Source organism: Diabrotica virgifera, chromosome 10, assembly GCF_917563875.1.
Source record: "Diabrotica virgifera virgifera chromosome 10, PGI_DIABVI_V3a".
In the NCBI taxonomy this organism is placed as follows: domain Eukaryota; kingdom Metazoa; phylum Arthropoda; class Insecta; order Coleoptera; family Chrysomelidae; genus Diabrotica; species Diabrotica virgifera.
The window spans coordinates 36,196,542-36,215,551 of NC_065452.1; the positions used below are offsets into that span (position 1 = coordinate 36,196,542).

General features: G+C 32.9%; 1 protein-coding gene across 2 annotated transcripts in view; it reads right to left on the minus strand.

Annotated features, from left to right (window-relative positions):
* The window catches only part of LOC114332535 (transcriptional coactivator YAP1-A-like), a 453,998-nt gene extending 436,439 nt beyond the window's left edge, over positions 1 to 17,559 (minus strand). For both annotated transcript variants that reach the window (XM_028282351.2, XM_028282350.2), the window contains exon 1: positions 16,831 to 17,559. In XM_028282351.2, the coding sequence (XP_028138152.1) occupies positions 16,831 to 17,291 (461 nt within the window). In that variant the 5' untranslated portion in view covers positions 17,292 to 17,559. The remainder of the gene's footprint in view (positions 1 to 16,830) is intronic.
* Between the last annotated feature and the right edge of the window lie 1,451 nt (positions 17,560 to 19,010).

Sequence of the window (19,010 nt, forward strand, 5' to 3'; positions counted from 1 at the left end):
GAAAAAGAAACAGGCTTTAAAGCCTACATACAAGAAGGAAGAAGAAGTAATTTTAATTATTCTTTGATGTAGGGATTTACGTATAGGAATCTTAAAAACAATCTGAAAGAATTTTTTTATTCTTTTCACGTCAAATTCAATAAAGAAAATAAAGCTCAGTCCCAGTCCCTTCCTCTAATAAATTCATTTCGAAAATACCTGTAGACTCGTCTAACTCGAACCGCAGAAATGCAAGGGCATTGAGTTTCTTCACCATCATCATCATAAAAGGTTAAAAGAGACAAGAAGAGACACCTGGAAACAGAGCCGGCCTTGGTATTTGCAAATTATTCCGTGATTAATTAGGGTCTGGCTTCGGTACTCGTTTGAACCGTGGTGATCGGTGGTGCCGATTTTTTCAGGCGATTGTGAGCTTTTTCAAGCCGCATGCAAAAGGTTAACATCTCGAAAGAAGAACAAAGCTATTGCGAATGTATTTTTAGAATTAGACAGTCAGGTCTGCACGTTAGGTCTATTTATAATTTTAATATAAAACACGATGGAAAAAACAGTAAGATGAAAGATGCAGAAAATTACTTCAACAGACATATCTTCTTCTTCTTCTTCTTTATAAGAAATTCTGCTTATAAAGAGGAATGTATAATAATAGACCAGCATTTCTAGGGGTCGCAAAGTTCTTGAAAATTTCAAGATCTTGTCTTGATTTCAAGACAAGATCAAGACAAGAAGTAATTTTAGATTTCAAGACAAGACAAGAAATTTTATGTCAACACCAAGATTTCTTGTCAAGAAAACAATAAATCTTGAAATATATTATTGACTAATATTGAAAACCCTAAAATGTGTTTATCTGTGAAAAAAGTAACATATTTTAACATAACATAAACTGGACACTTTTTTGCCAAAACCATTTACAACAAGCTGAAAATGCGAGCATTATCATAACGAAAACTTTGTTTATTTACGTATTTTAATTCGTAATATGGAAAATTGCTACTATGAAAAGTAGTTTAGAATTAATAATTATGTTTTAATGTGCAATTATCATTCTAATTTAAATGTTATGAACTATAAAGGTAGTTTACTCTTAATCTAAATTTATATTTTTATATACCTCGTATAAAATTAATAAAACTTTATATAATATATGTTGGTTGCATCATAAATCTTAGAACATGAGTAGCTTTTTATGAAGAATAACTTTTCTTCGTCAAATTAAAAATAAAAGAGTTATAAATGAAAATGTTGGTATCCATAATTTGAGAAAAATCTTCAAATATTTTTTTCCATTAGAATTGCACATATCAGACCATAATTTTTTATACCAAACAATATTATTTCATAGGAACACAGAAATCTCCTGTCTTCTTTCTCGGTAGAGTTTCTGGACACCCTGTATAGTCGGTTCGCTAAACTCAGACACAACTGGCAAGTGATTTTAGTCAATAATTTTGCCAATTTGAAAAAAAAAATAATTACTAATTAGTTAATAATTACTAAATAATTAGTAATTTTGCCAATCTTGTCAAAATTCGCAAAAAAACAAAAAAATTACCTACTAAAATCACTAGCCAGTTGTGTCGAGTTTAGCGAACCGACTATACAGGGTGTCCAGAAACTCTACCGACAAAGAAGACAGGAGATTCCTCAGATAATTTTAAGAGAATTTAACCACATTCACCTAGTCCGAAAATGCTTCCTAAGAGAGCTAGAGCTCTTTGAAGATGGCGTCTTGTAATTAGTTTTTCTTAAATACCTCCAGAACGCTTTTAGTTAGAAAAAACGAAAATTGGTACACATATTTATCTTCCAGAGATAAATCGATTCCATCTATGGTGAGCACTTTTGATACTGGATTATTAAATTGTGAGGTATTCTAGTACTAAATGGTACTCTTGCTTTAACTCGGTAGGACACACCGTTTTCTAGAAAAATCGATTTGAAAATTTTTCGTTTCCTGAATTTGAAAATTAAAAAAAAAAACGGTGTATTTTACCAACTTCAAGCAAGAGTAACTTTTAATACTAGAATACCTCATAATTGACTAATCTAGTGTCAAAAATCCTTAAAAATTAAAGACAAAAAAGGTATGCGATAAAATAACCGTCGATCTACCCAAAACGGACGCATATGACCGGTACTAGAAATTCACAATTAATAAAATCGACTCATCTCTGGAATATAAATAAATGTACCAATTTTGGTTTTTCTAAATAGTTTTTTTTATTGAAATTTTTTTTTGATATTCAAACAACGAAAAATTTTTAAATCGATTTTTCTAGAAAACGGTGTATCCTACCGACTTAAATTAAGAGTACCTTTTAGTACTATAATACCTTTCATTTTAATAATCCAGACTCAAAAGTGCTTAAAAATTGAAAACAAAAAAGTTATGCGATAATATAACTGATGCCCTACCTAAACGGACGCCTATGACCGGTACTAGAAATCTGCAATTAATGAAATCGATTTATCCCTGGAAGATAAATATGTGTACCAATTTTCGTTCTTCTAAATAGAAGCGTTCTGGAGATATTTAAGATAAACTAATTACCAGACTCCATCTTCAAATAGCTCTAGCTCCTTTAGGAAGCATTTTCGGACTAGAGGAATTGGGTTAAATTGTCTTAAAATTATCTGAGGAACCTCCTGTCTTCGTTTGTCGGTAGAGTTTCTGAACACCCTGTATTTTAATTTCATAACAAATGGAACAGTCCATTTATCATAAAGGGTAGGCCGTATACTCGTAAATATATACCTACTTAATAAATTATTGCTTTTAAAATATACTCAAATTGTATTTTTGAACATCTTATTTATTTTATATAATAATTAAATTCACTATCAAATGTCATTGATGTTTTATTAATACTTAATTTAAAATTTAGTTTGACATTCACGAAGTGTTAAACTCAAATGTAAATAAACTATGCTTTGCTGAACAAATTGAGATTAAATAAATTGATTTTTTTATAGTCACACAAAAATACGACAGCGCTTGTTCAATTCTGGAAGAGAAATGTCAAACATTTGTAAAACTACTAGATAATTATTATTACTAGTCTACTCGTAACTTATTGAGTTTGAAGTTTAGCTTTTTGAAAAGTAGCCTACATACTTCCTAATCAACCATTTGAGCTGACGTTTAGTGCGTCGGTAGGAAATAACCGGATTGTGACGTCACATTTTAGACTTTGAGGTCGATTATCTCGAAGACGGTTAGAGATATCGAAATGCCGTTTTCAGATTTGGATTCAGAAGGCAAAACTACATAAGAATTCATCGATACACCTGCTCTAAGTATTGCAGGAGCGGCAACGCAATAACACACAGACTTTTGCAAATTTATAAACGAAAAGTTTTCGTTGAAAATGTAAAATAAAAATAATAAAACAGCGTCGATGACACGGGGCGAGTTTGCAAGCTGTAAGCTAGTTAACTAGCCCTGTGTTATCATTGCTCCTATTACTAGTTGCAAATAGAGTGTCTGCGTGTTTGTAGCTTTATCAAAAATGTCAACAGAATTAGTTCGCGCGGGTGTGGTTATTTGGCTCATGCAGTCAAGAATGTTTTCGAACGAAAACTAAAGAAAAGCTTAAAGCAGAAAAGAAAATGAGTAAAATCATGGATAAGAAAAAGCGATAAATATGGTGTTTCCTAAGGTTTATTGAGAGAATTGAAGGACGAAGATCCCTTTGCTTATAGAAATAATTTTAAGAACGAATAGTTCAACATTTCATGATTTGATTGCAACTGCTAGTGTTTGGCTGCTGAGAGGGTGTAAAGTTTTGTTTGTCATCGACACTCGTTGACTCGCTCATTTGCTAGCTTTAAAACTCGCCGACTAGTAGCTTGTAAACTAGCCCCGTATCATCGACGCTTTACCTAATCCTGTTGAAAATAAAATTGTAAACTATATTTTATTTTAAATGACAAATTTAGCACATTTTTAAATCGGAACTGATAAGTCATGAATTAATGCTAGCCACTCACTTACGGATATCGAAGAGGCCATGGCATGCAGGCCAGGACTGAAGGCCGTTATTTGAGTAGTTAAGTTAATGAACTGCAGTTGAGACGCCACACACATGCAGTTTTGTGATCGAGCGTGCCAACGCCTTTACGACAACTGCGTGTATGTGGTGATTTTGGCTTCAATTAATCGCCTGTCAGTCGCCCGGCCTCTTCGATATCCGTAAGTGAGTGGCCAGCATTAGACAGAGCAACTTAACTGCACATAAATTTTGCGTTCGTCAGGAAACAAATGCAGATCGGGGACTCCCCGGAGTCGGGAGCCAGTGGTAGTGGAGGCCGTGTTGGCAAGCAATGCAATAAAAATGTCGCCGGGGAATCACCAGATCGGGTAATCAAGAAATTTTAAGATCTTGAAATTTCTTGAGTCAAGACAAGATATAAAATGTCAAGAAAACGTAAGACAAGATTTTTGAAATTTTCTTGATTTTTTTTTCAAGACAAGACAAGAAGTTGTTATCAAGACAAGAATTTTTGCCTTGTCGACCCCTAAGCATTTCTATGTCTGATTCACTTGACAGAGTAAAAGACTCAAAGGTGTAATTCTTAATCTGCTGTATAATAGAGAAGTTCCCATAAATATCATAAAAACTGTTGAAAAATCTACCAAAACAACAAAATAGAGGTGCGAATGGGTGGACAACTTACAGAACCTATAGATATAGGCAGCGGAATAAGACAGGGAGACTCATTGAGTCCTATGCTTTTCAATTTAATCATGGATGAAATCATCAAAAGCGTCAATAAAGGAAGATGATACAGAATGGGAAATAAAGAAGTAAAAAACTCTGTTACGCGGACGACGCAATACTGATAGTCCAAGATGAAGATAGTCTGCAAGGATTAGTCCACAGTTTTAACATAAGTATTAGCAAAAGAATAAAACTAAAACAATAGTAATCAGTAAAGAACCAATCAGTTGTAACATAGAAATTGATGGCATAGGTATTAAGCAAGTAATGGAAATAAAATATCTTGGAATTACACTTAACTGTCCAGCTGCGGAAACCTGGGCACAGAAGTAAGAAATCAAGTACAAAAAGCAAATAGCAGGTAACAAATAGGCGATATTAAGAGATGTCTTGGAGGCTGGCGAAACCGGCGTATTAACACTAAGATGAAGTCAAGAATTTATAAAGTCATTGTAAGACCAATAATGACATATTACATAACAATAAAACACTGAAAACTTTTGTTTTCTATACTTCCACAAAATTTATTATAACTACTCTAAATTCACAATCAAGATGCAGTAGAAATAAACAAACCAAGACACGTTAAATGTTACTAGGAGCACTCCCAAATCATAATTTACAATGTATGTGCATTGTTAATCCCAAATTCTGATTTACAAAGTTTATGCATTGTAAATTATGATTCGGGAGTGCTCCTTGTAACATTTAACGTGTCCTGGTTTGTTTATTTCTACTGCATCTTATTGTGAATTAAGAGTTTGTGACTACAGCTGTTTCGGCAGAGTGCCTTTCTCAAGTGATTTAGTTTACTATGTGTCTGAATTTTAGAGTATTTAACTGAAGAGGTTGAGGAGTGTGGAGCTGTTTGTCTCGAGTTGGTCATTTAGAATTATATCTGTATTTTTCAATTTATTAATTTCCATGGATTCTAATAAATATAGCTTAAGGCCTATATTTTGAATATGAAGAATTTGAAACTCTTCATTAAAAGAATAATTATGGTCTAGAACAGTGGTTCCCAACCTTTTGTCTGGCGACCCACCTTTTAATGTTATTTCATATTCGCGACCCATTCCACACCCATGCTGATATATATGTGTACGTTATTCGGCTACTGTAAGAGCCACGCCGCGACCCACCTGAAATCCGCCCGCGACCCACTAGTGGGTCGCGACCCACCGGTTGGGAAACGCTGGTCTAGAAGGTGAAGTGCGTATATAGAATCTGTTTTTCTATTGTTGAAAGCCATTTTGTGTTCTGCTATCCGTTTGTCAAAGGTTCTGCCAGTTTGACCGATGTAAGTTTTCGGACAGTCACCACAAGTTAGTTTGTAAACACCACTCTGTAGTTGCTTTCTCTTTCGGCTCTTATTGTTTTTAATATATTTGCTTAAGTTGTTGTTAGTTCTGAAAGCTGGTGTTATTCCTTTCTTTTTATGTATCTGGCTATTTTTGTTGTTATCTTGCCTGTATATGTGATAGAGCAGAAGGTACTGGGTTTTCTTGAGGTGGTGGATAGACTAATTTTAGGGCTTTCTTATGGAGTTTTTGGTTTAAAATTTTGTTAATTGTTTGTTCCTTATAGCCATTGTTTACTGCTATTTGCTTAATGATGTTCAGTTCTATCTCGTTATTTTTTGACATGGACATTTCTGTCAGTCTTTGTATCATGCTATGGTAGGCTACTAATTGAAATGTGTATAGTTGTGTCAGTATGGGTAGGTTTATGAGATACGGAGAATTCATGTTTGTTGTGTAGTCTGGTAATTATCAAATACATAATATGTCAATTATATATATAGATATAGCCACAACACAAAGACAGAACGAAACGGCAGAAATGAGCGTACTGAGAAGAATTACAGGAAATACACTGAGAGATCGAAAGAGGAGTGAAGACATTAGAAGACAATGTAAGGTACAGTGTATAAACGAATGGACACTAAATAGAAAAAAATAATGGAATAACCATATTAGTGGAATGGGGGAGACACGTGTGGTCAAAATTGCAGGAGATGAATCACCGAATGGTAGATGAAGTATCTGCCGACCGCGCAAAAGATGGAAAACGTTCCATAGATGTATCAATCCGCCAAAGAACAATAGACAAATTGATTCAGTAAATTACAGAAATCATGAAGATGAGAAACTAGAAAACTATTTACAAATGGTATTTTCTCACCAATTGAAGCTACGAAAATCATTATAGCATAATTTAGAAAGCACTTTGGTTGGATTATTAAAGTGGGTCAGGAGAAGATTTTACAGTATATCACAATAATCATTCAAAGTAGCTTAAAATTTTTATGGGCTAGGCTTATATTCATCCCAACATACGGAAAAACGATGCAATACATCATAACTCACAAAGACCTATGAGCCTCACCTCACATCATTTGCTTTAAAAATTATGAAAAAGGCTGTGCTTGACAAAATTGGGCTGGACCAGTTACTAATAGAAAATGTATTCAAGCATCTTTTCAGACAATAATACTAACGACTCGTTTCCAAAATCTACAAATTAAATTGAAATGAGAAAATCTGTAAGTACTGTGGAAAATATTCTGAAGACAAAATACTTATCGGGTTGATACGAAGAGCAGATGCCCAAAGACGACTGGAGCTTGCCACTTAAGCAAGAAATACTCAAACATCGGAAAAAACCAAGTAGAGCAGCTCAAGATATCTTTCCAAGATAAAGAGGTAGCAAAAAGAATAGAGGAAGAAATAAACAAAAGATTGGGAAGAATCACAACGGGGAACCTAGAGGAGATACTAATACAAACAGGCAAGATACGAGCGGCAGACCTTGGCATTGGGAAAGCAGAAAAACAAAAGAGATAACACTGGTTTTATGTGGTTGAGGACTACAAAAGAATCCTAACGCAGAGTAACAATGCAAAAATGGATAATATATAAGCAATATTATAGAAAAAAGTAAAGAGTATGTATTATAAAACCAAAAGGAGGTAAGCTAAACGTCTTTAATGACGGCGTCATAAAAAGGCGAAACATAAAAAAATCATGCTTGCAACATCTTGAATTAAAAAACATTTTAGTACCCGATGACAGCTGCATTTAAACCCACTATATATTTTTATACGAACAATATGATATGATCTTTAATTAATTGATTAACATTTACAATTATATTAAACAATTATAATTGGCAGTTTGAATTTTAATAAGATTTTTTGGCATTTACAATGATAATTGAAAGAAAAACATTAATTATCTGTGTTATGCCATTCTCATGTCATTCATCATCGTCATACAGATCCAATAAAGTATGTAGTTTGAATTAATGGGAAACCCTTTTAATGTAAAATATTACTCATTAGCCATTAGTCATATTAGACAGTGTTCACTATCTAGCTACATTTCTCCATCTTTTATTTTCTTTTCCATGTTTTTCAACGTATTTTAGGTTTTCCTGTTTCTGTTTTACCTAGTATCGTCCTAGCATGTGCTACATCTATTCTTGTAGTTCACGAGTTTTTTCATGATACTGGCTCTTCCTCGATTAATATATTTTCCTTACATCAATAATTTATTGCATACGTCACTTATTTTTTATAGTTATTTTGTACTTTCCGTTTTGTTGTCATATAGTAATAATCTCTTTTGGTGTTGACAAACTTATGTGTTCACCATGACTTGTTGCTTTTAAATTTTGATATTCAGCGATCTCTCTCGAGTAACGTGTCATCTGCGAATTGACATATTAGTACTTTTTAAATAGAACAGAAGAGAACACATTCCCCTTGCACTCTTTAATCCATATTAAAAATCTTTTACTTCCCTTGCTACACCTTTCTGATTATCAAAAAACCTAACTATTCTGACAATCTTATATCATTATCATCAACAGCTATTCCATCCACATTCGGATATAAGCTTCCCGTAGGTATATCCATTCATTATGTTCATTGTTTTTTTGCATCCATTCAACACCAACCAGTCACTTGATGTCATCAGTCTACCTGGTTTTGAACTAGAAAATGATAATATAGCCACATTTGCAGATGATACTCCTATCCTAGCACTAGGTGATACCAGGGAAGAAGCAGTAAGAAAATTACAGTTATCAATAAATAACATCTATAATTGGACTACAAAATGGAAATAAAAAATCAAAGTAAATGAATCTAAATTAATTCACGTTAATTTTACAAATAAAAAAAGAATGTGTGTGTACTTTGTACTCACGTAAGAAGTTATACTATAGGCGGTTCGCTAAACTCAGACGCAAATGGCTAATGATTTTAGTACGTAACTTTTTTGTTTTTTGCCAATTTTGACAAAATTTACAAAATTACTAAATATTTAGTAATTATTAACTATTTAGTAATGATTTTTTTGGCAATTTTATCAAATTGGCAAAATTACTAGCTTAAATCACTAGCCAGTTGAGTCTGAGTTTAGCGAACGGACTATACTATTATATAATTTCAACGAAATAAATATACAACAGGTTATTTGTATTTTATTTAAATATGAAACTAACATTCTTACCTACTACTTTTAAAAAAAATTTATTAAAATGATACCAAAAATTAAAAAAAAAAAAAAAAAAAAAAAAAAAGGAATATGAATCGTCCTTGATTTGAACCCGGGACCTCTCGATCTCCGGTCACAAGCTCGATCACTGAGCTATATTCCCTTTGCTTTGACAAGTTACAAGATTTCTCATACATACTGACAAATTTAATAGACCAAGTGAAGTATACAAAAATACTTTAAACATACTTACTATTATTATAAAATATCTTATTCCCGAGGAAGACAAATCCAAAGACACAAAGATTATAATAAATAATACATTTACTAAAAACACGAATATAGCCTTTTAATGACTTATTTGCGCTGACAGCGCTGATACATACATATCTTGAAAGATTAGCAACAAACTACATACTGTCTGTGTGCGCATGCGCCCGGCATTATAAAATTTCACTCTCGATCGTAAAGAAGTATAACTTCAAAAATCCAAAACATTCCAATTAGAATAAATGATGCCCAAATCAGGGCACAAAATATCCATGATATTTATATAAATATCAAAATATCGGATATATATGATATATATCCAGAATGTGACATTTATATGACATTTTATGATATTTTGGAAAAAATTTCAATAGAGAAACTAAATTGATCAAAATAAGACTCTAACTGTAGAATGTAACAGTATAAAAGATATATTTTTACTTTAAATAAAAAATACATATCTAATAAAAGATATATTTTTACTTAAATAAAAAATACAAAAATTTTTGTCAAAAATATAAACGTATGTATGGTAGGTAGTATGTTACATAAACAGAAAACAAAATGATAGGCGTATCCAAGTAACAACTAAATTAACTAAAAATATTGAAAACATAAACATAAACATATAGGTATTTCTATTTTTCCAAAATAACTTAAAATTCTGAACATTTAAAAAACAAAATCATTTAGAAAATTAATTAAGATGACTTAATTCTGCCTCTTCATTTTCCCTTTTTTCAATTTCCTGTTCAGGCCAAATCCATTCCAAATTGGCATGTTTTTGGTATGAAGAACTGTTTAAATATTTAAACATGAATACAAGTTTAGCAGCCTTTTCTGTTCGTAAATTATTTCGTATTTTGGAATGCACAAGTCCAAAGCTTGAAAAGCACCTTTCAATGCCTGCCGTTGAGGCTACTGCTGTAATTAATTGGTTAATTCGTTCGAGAAATATGTTTTTATCAGGCCAAGCAGATTCGGCGATTGAAACAGACTTCCACCATCATAATGGAGATGTTTTTTTGAAATTTGGATCATATATGAAAGACGGAAAAGGTTTAGACTTCGAAGTTAGAGGGCCATTACAAACGGAACAAAATCTGTGTTGAATTTAAATATTCATAAGCCTGTTCTTTTTGTTCGGCAGTAAGTCTTTCTCCCAAAAAGCGATGGTCCAGTAAGTTTGCCAAAAAATGAGGCGAACCTAGAGCCATATTCCTCCTTTTGTAATAAACGTTCTTAATTTGAATTGGTTGATCACTCAGATATTTTTCCAGTTGAATTCAAATTTCTACGGCGACAGCAACTGTCGTTGAGTCTCGTTGCATTCTATCAACTGCCACTGAAACAGGATGCAATCTTTCTAGAAAGTCCTTGGCACTTGCCACAATGCCTTCTTATGTAAAAATTAATACGAAATAAAATACTGATATATATCACGATATTTATAATATAAATATCAAGATATATATCACGATATATATCATGAATCATGATATATATCAGTAGATATATCCTCGCGCCCTGGCCCAAATACTATATGCACCTTCTGCAAAATACTTAACTATCACAGTTGATGCAAGACTTCGCTGAAAAGTCCATATTAAAAAGAAAAGGGAGGAACTAGGTATATGTTACAAAAAATGTATTGGCTGATGGGAAGAAACTCAGCATTGTCCATACATAACAAAATACTTCTATACAAACAGATACTGAGACCAGCATGGACGTATGGTTGCCAACTCTGGGGCTGTGCCAATTCAAGTAATACCCAGATCATCCAGAGATTCCAGATTAAAGTGTTAAGGAACTTTGTTGATGTTCCTTGGTATATGAGAAATGTCGACCGCCACAAGGACCTTGAGATGGGAGATGTAGATAAAGTTATCAAGAAGATGGCAGGTAGTCACGAACAACAGCTCCATAGTCATGTAAACATCGAGGCCATCCAGCTCCTCGATAATACTGGGTTAGAAAGAAGACCCAAACGAAGAAAACCATTTGATTAGTGTAAAGTTTTAACTAGTGTAAAAGCAGAGCATAGTATTGTTTTGTGTGTTAGCTAAAGTGCATACTTGTCAGATAAAATAAGAGGACACCATAGGGTTAAGCTCTTAGAATTTATGTACTTATGATTTAGCAATTTAGGTCAAAGAAGAATTGATAATTGGTAAACTGTCACCAGATTTCAGTAGTGTAAACATAGCTTAGGTGTTTAATAAAAAAAAGTCTATCTGGTTTGAGGTCTGCATCTACTTCTCTTAGGAATTTGTTCTTGGTCTCCATTCAACAATTACCTTCGTCCAACGATCGTTTTCCATTCTTCCTGGTTTCTTCTTCCTTCTGGTATGTAGGCTTTACTTTAAAGTCTGTTTCTTCTTCAATGTTAGCCTACTGAATTGTTTAAATTATCGCACCATCTTTTTCTTGGTCTGCCAATACTTCTTCGTCCATTTGGTGACTTATCTCGTGCTATTCGTACTATCCTATCCTCTGCCATTCTACTAATGTGTTCGTTCCACTCCTGTTTCCGTTTTGTCACCCATCCATTTATGTCTTCTACAGTGCATGATCTTCTTATGTTTTCACTTCTCTACATATCCAGACTTTTCCCTGATATTCGTCGAAGTATTTTCTTCTCTGTTGTTTCTAGTAGTCGTCTCGTTTTAGATGTGTCAGGTCTTGTCTCCGCTGTGTATGTCAATATAGGTCTAATTGCTACTTTATAGATTCTTGCTTTTGTGTCTTGTTTTAGGTGTTTGTTCTTCCAGATTGTGCCATTAAGAGATCCCGCCGCTTTACTTGCTTTTAAGCTTTGTTGTCGTACTTCCTCTTCAACATCTTCGTAACTGGTTATATCTATTCCCAGCTTGCTTCCGGTTTACTATTTTCCGATCAATTTCGATTTTACATCGTAGTGGGTATTTAGATGTTGTCATACATTTGGTTTTTTCTGCTGATATTATCATATCGTATTTCTTGGCTGTTGTATTGAAGATGTGTGTTAATCTTTGGAGATCGTCTTCTGTCTTGGCGAATAATGCGGCGTCGTCTGCATAACATAATATTTGGATTTCTTTGTTCCCCATTCTGTAACCATGACCTTTACGTACTGCTTCTATTATTTCGTCCATTATTGTATTAAAGAGCAGTGGGCTTAACGAGTCACCTTGTCTGACTCCGCTTTGTACTGGTATAAACTGTGTTAGTTTTCCATTTATCTTTGCCTGTATTCTATTATGGAAGTAGATGTTTTCGATGGTTTGTATAATATTGATTTGTATGTTTCTTCTATACAGTAAGTCTAAGACGTCTTCGACCTGGATGCGATTGAAAGCCTTTGTCAGGTCTATAAAACATAGATATGCTGGTTTATTGTACTCGATGACCTTTTCTCAGTACAAATACGACGTCTACGCAGGATCTTCCGAATCTGAATCCTTGTTGTTCATCTGATAAAGTTGTTAGTTTATTGATTTTGTTGGTTAGGACTTTTGTGGTTAGCTTAAGTGCGGTGTTCAGTAGATTTTTACATCTATAATTGTTGGGGTCTTCTTTGCCTCCTTTCTTGAACATTCCTAGTTGTTTTTAACATGGTAATCTTTCGGATTACATCTGTTATTGATCCTCTTATTCCTTCATTGGATTTTCGATCGCTGAGCTTAATGTGGAGAAATCCACAGCTTCCATAGCTTTTCTGAGTTTGTGGACTGTGTTGTTAAAAACCTATGTTTCAGTTCCATGTTGTGTAAGAACCGGTAATACGTACTAATCGAAAGTTTGTATGCCTTTAAAATATTTTTTAAGTTTGATTTGAATACTGTTTGTAATCTTTCAAATGCTGCCCATGCTAACGAACATCTTCTATTTATAATGTATGTATACTATTCGTTGCAAGATATTTCGAATTTAATCAGATTTATAATTTAGTAAAGTACCTTTAAACTTTGGATATAATTTAAAATTGAGCCTAATCTAACGAAAGACTAAGGGTGACTATTCGTTATAGTTATAACATTAAGGGAGTACAGTCATTTTGAGCTTGATATCGATCCAGTCTCTTAATCTGGGGAGTTCCATCCAAATTATCTTGCAACGGATAGTACATAGTGTATCAATAAAAGTATTACAGAAAAATGTACGAATTTTCAAAGAATATACTAAAAAATGGATCAACACAAACCGTATGTTTATGTTTTCCTAAAATATATATAAAAAAATATTTTTTATAGATGCTTCATACTTTTACTTTAGTAAATTAACCAGAGCGATTCCAAGATTATGTCAAAAATAGACTTGATTAACAGAAAATTGGATTTTGTCCAATTATGAACTGGGTGCCTTAATCAAGTTTTCAGAAATAAGGTGTGCTGGTAAAAATCAGTTTCACTTATTTTAATGTACTTTTAAAAGTTACATTTTCAAAAACAATTATCTAAAGAGGGGAGAAAGTTTGAATGTAAAGAAAGTGATTAAAATGTGATTAAATATTGTTAGCATTAATAGTCAGGTAGAAGTAATAAATGAAATGAGATTCTGGAAATAATTATTTCAAAAGAAATTACTGACGATATATTAATCAGCTCTTAGTGAAGAATAGTTATGATGATAAAAGAAGAAAAAATACTATGCCGTTAAAAGAAAACATTATAAAAATAAAACTGAAAAATAAATATGAAATAAAAATAATGAAGCTGAAAACAATGATCCAGATGAGAACTTTAAGAATACAAAAATATGCACAAAAATATGAAAAACTGGAAGGAAGTACAGTCATAGCAAAAGATCTGTCAGATATGGTAAAAATAATCAGAATAAGAAAACAGTACCAATAAAACCAAAGAAAATATTGATATAGAAACACAAGGGAGAGTAGAAGTTTGTAGAACAAAAATACAAAAATAGATAAAAAGTGAAAAAACTGGAGGCAATACGTTTATAGCAACAGTAAAAAACATGGGTTAAAAAAATTGGAATATAAAAAACCAATGTCTGGAAAAGCTATAGAAAATTACAGTAAAAACATTTGGACTGGAATAATCCCCACTACAAAAAAAGTATTGATAACAACACGGTTCAACACAATCATAGAAATATAAAAATTTGTAAAATAAATAGAAATAATATATTCAAAAGCAGGAAAAACTGAAAGGAAAAACATCCACAGCAAAAGATCAGAAAAACATTGTAAAAACATAATAAGAAAGCAATACATGGCAAAATAGAATGGTAACTGAAAAATCAGAAGAAGAAACCAGGAAATGCGGAAGAAGAATTAAGAGCAATTCCACTGGAATATTATCAGCAAAAGAAATATGGTTCTAAAAACAACAATAAAAAATGAGAAAAAGACTTCTAAACAGGACATTCCTAAGATAAATAGAAAAATAAGTGTAAAAGTAAGAAAAACTGGACGGGAAGATATCCATACCAAAAAGAAACAAAACATGGTAAAAGAAAAGTTCGAAAATTCATAGGATAATAGCAAAATATGTAAATACAAAATCAGGAAAAATGGAATCCACAGCACAAAAACAAAGCAAAAACTGGAACAATATCTGAGAAGAAAATATGGATATGAAGATAACGATAAAAAGGAAAAGAGGGATAAAATAGAAATTTGTAATAGAAGTAGAAAAAAGTACAAAAAGTAAAAAAGCTTAACGAAAATTTATCTGTAGATAAATATACGAATCAAAGGGTTTAAAGAAAGGTGAAAATTAAAAACCAGTGTCAGAAAAAGAGGTAGAATACCATTAAAATAGAATTGAACTGGAATAATATCCTGAAATGAGTACTTGGTGAAATAAACAGAAAAAATATATACCAAATTCACATTAACAGACATAGGTACTTCGCAAAAGATACGAAAACAGGGTGAAATAGTGAAGGGAAATAGGGTGAAAAATACATCCATCTATAGCAAAAGATATGAAAAGCATGCCTAATTGAAAAATCATAAAAAACAAGGAAATTCGGAAAAATTATTAATAGAAAACCATTGAATATTATCAGCAAAAGAAAAATGGTTTTAAAAACAAGGATAAAAATGAGAAAATTACTCATAAACAGGATAAACATAAAAATAGGTATACAAATAAGACAAACTGGACGGGAAGACATCCATAGGAAAAGAAACAAAACATGTTGAAAGAAAAGTCCGATAATTCGTAGGTAGGATAAATAGCAAAATAGATATAAAAGTAGTAAAAACTGGAAAGAAAGATATTCATAGCACAAAAGCAAGGCGATGGTAAAAGTCATAAACAATATGAAAGTAATGCCAGGAAAAGCTCAAAAAATACCAGTAAGAAATAATTCAACTGAAACAATATCTGTGAAGAAAATATGGAAAAAATGAAAAAAGGGCGAAGGGGGCGCATAACAGAAATTTGTAACATAAGTAGAAAGAAATGTACAAAAAGTAAAAAAGCTTAAATTTATCTGTATCAACATATTATTATGAGTTACACATTATGGTTTAAAAACAAGTGAGAATTAAAAACCAGCGTTAGAAAAAGAGGCAGCATAATAGTAAGTAGAATTGAAGGAAAAGCGAAAAAGTTACCATTGCAAAACAATTATTGTACCTAATATACATAAGAGGGAGTCTAAAACAAAAATATGTAACACATATAAAAAAAGCAAAAGTTGAAAAAACTGCTGTTGCAGAATATCTATAGAGAAAGATATGAAATACAAGGAAAAGTACTGCTAAAACACAATTGAGCTAGAATAATATCGTTTCTACAAAGAACAAATACAAAAATATATACAAAAATAGGAAAAACTGTAAGAAAAGATATTCACAGCAAAAAAAATCGACAAAAAACTGGGAGGTTCCTGGCAAAACACTGGGTAAGAATTGAAAAATATATAGGTATTTGGAACCTTTTGTATCGAAAAATATTAAATCGTGTTGTTGTGAAAACCTATTTTAATTTAAGAAAAATATTTTTATTACCTGCTTCATTAAAAGATAGCATCAACACTTTTTTAAAGCGAATAAAATTTCTGACGGTATTCAAATTTAAATAGGAAGCATAATTAAATTATCCGATTAATTAAAATGACAATGTCAACAATATTGTTTACATATTAGAAATAGATAATGTAAAACGCACGGATAAAAGTTTTTAGAATAGCCAAAGGTTAACCAGGCTTGTGAATATAATGAACCTAATTTTAGATTTATTTTAGAATAATCCTTGCGATCTTAGTGGAAAAAACAATGTAAACATATGAAAGAGAATAGAGTGAAGCCGACCCTGAAGAGGCCAATCTGACCTGGTTAACCTGTGCCTTAGATTCTTTAACAGGTATCTACTCACTTTAAATAATACACCTGCCCTTCGGGGGTGCGAGCTTGTTCCCATCCGGGGGGCAAAGGGGTGTTATCTTCTGATTTACTGGCCACGTCGTACGATCTTTGTTTTATATGATGAACTGGTGCTTGTTGCTGTCCTACAGCATAAGTCTGTTGAAGGGAAGCTGGAGAACTGTGAGCCCTGTGATGAGCAGTTTGTAAAGGTACCGAATTCACAGAGGTAGCACCCGTAGCACCACCCCCAAAAGCGGAATCCACTGAATTTTCGCGAGAGTGGTTGATAGATTTCGAACCCGTTGACGGCGGATTAAAAAATGAGTCTGGGAGCTTTCTCATACTCCATGGCACTTGTAAAGGTCTCTTTGAATCTGGTTTTAAAACGCTATCAAAAAGAGCTTGTAAATCTGTTTCCGAATCTTGATCCACTCTCACTACTTGCTTAGCTTCATCCTGATTTAGTGCCATTTTGATATAAGGCACTTGTTATCACTGTTCACAGTGTATATAAAAACTCACTAAGTCCACACTGACATAAAACACAACTACAAAACACTACTTCCTAATTTTTACGCAGAGCGTCGTGAACACACGACAAAGAATGTGCTTGGACTGATCGTCGTCGTGTTGCATTCGTTCGTGCTTGTTGGTCCTGTTGCTTCGCTTCGGCCGACCGCCTAAGCGCCTATCGTATCGTGGTTGGCTTTGCGGGTCGCAGTTCTAGCTCCACGGGTGAGACCGTACGTACGAGTTAGTTACCATTTGTATCTCGGGATAGCAATTTAGGATCCTTGATCACAAGCGTTTATAGCCGATGCCAGCCGAAAACTCATTTGCGCTAGTTTCATATATTATAAAATTTTAAGCAGTGGCGTAGCTGACTAGGAGGCAGTGGCGGCTCTTGGCTTTAGGGACAGGGTCGGCAAGGTTTTGTCTCCAAAGGCTTTAATTTCATAGGAGATCTTTGGTTTTTGTTTTTTTTTGTTTTTTTCCTATAAATTTAGAAACTATACCTGTTTACAAATTAACTCTAGTCTATGTTGTTTCGAAGTAGCAAAATGGGTTATAATGTACTTATGTAATTGTAAAATTTATTATTGTTTTGGAGGAATTTTAAAAGTTTTTTTCTATCGACATTTGAGACAAGTTTGACATTCTCTCCTGTTTGATGGTGTTTCGACAATACGTTTTGACTCTTTTGAGACAAGAGAAATCCCGTTCATTTGAGACAGGATTTGCCCACATTTGAGCACAATAATTTATTAATTTCGGGAACAGTTTGTTGTACCTAATGAATTGCAGTATATAAAATTATACATAGTCCGTAACTTATCCCACCTTCCGAAAATATTTGGATCAGAATATAAAACTGTTAATTCATTTTCTTATTTTATTTGATTAAAAAATGATGGATAATTTTTAATGAACTTGTCTAATAGATATTTTGAAAATTCTTTGGCGTAACTTTTAAATTTTGAATAGTCAAAGAGGTCAATGACTTATAACAGTGAGTAAATAATAGTTTTGCCTGGTGCAATTGTTTTAACTTTTGTCCGGAGACCATACAATTCACTGGACATCAAGACAGCCCCGTCATAAATTTGCCTTACCAATTTATTTTTGATATCAAAAAATTTAATCTATCCTTTAAATTAAAACACCAAAAATATATTCTGTCTTATGGCTTCTACTCACGTCTGAAAACCTAACAACCTCTCATAAATTTAGACGTAACGCGTATCGAAGAACAATTATTGATACTTGTGAATGACATGTTACCTCTATCAGTAGTTTCGTCTACTTCTACCGAAAAGGATCAAAATGTAACTACTAATTGATTCTTTCATTCTGAGCTGTTTTAGGTACGCCGGTATATTCTTCGAGTCAGAAAATAAATTAGAAAATTCCAGATCGTATTTGTTAAACAATTTTATTTGTTCTCTATAATTAACTTGATTTAACGAATGCTTCGATACATCCTGTCCCCTAAATGGTAATTCCTAACAACTTAAAAGAATTACAATATCAATAATAATATTAATAATTAAACGACGTAAAACTACTTAGGTACCTATTTCATAATTATCCCGGGCGCGCTAGCAAGGCAATACGTGGCTACGTACGTGCCTTTCTGCCGTTTGCATATCACCGCTCGGCCTCGGCAAAGGTACCCGCTGCCGTACTTGC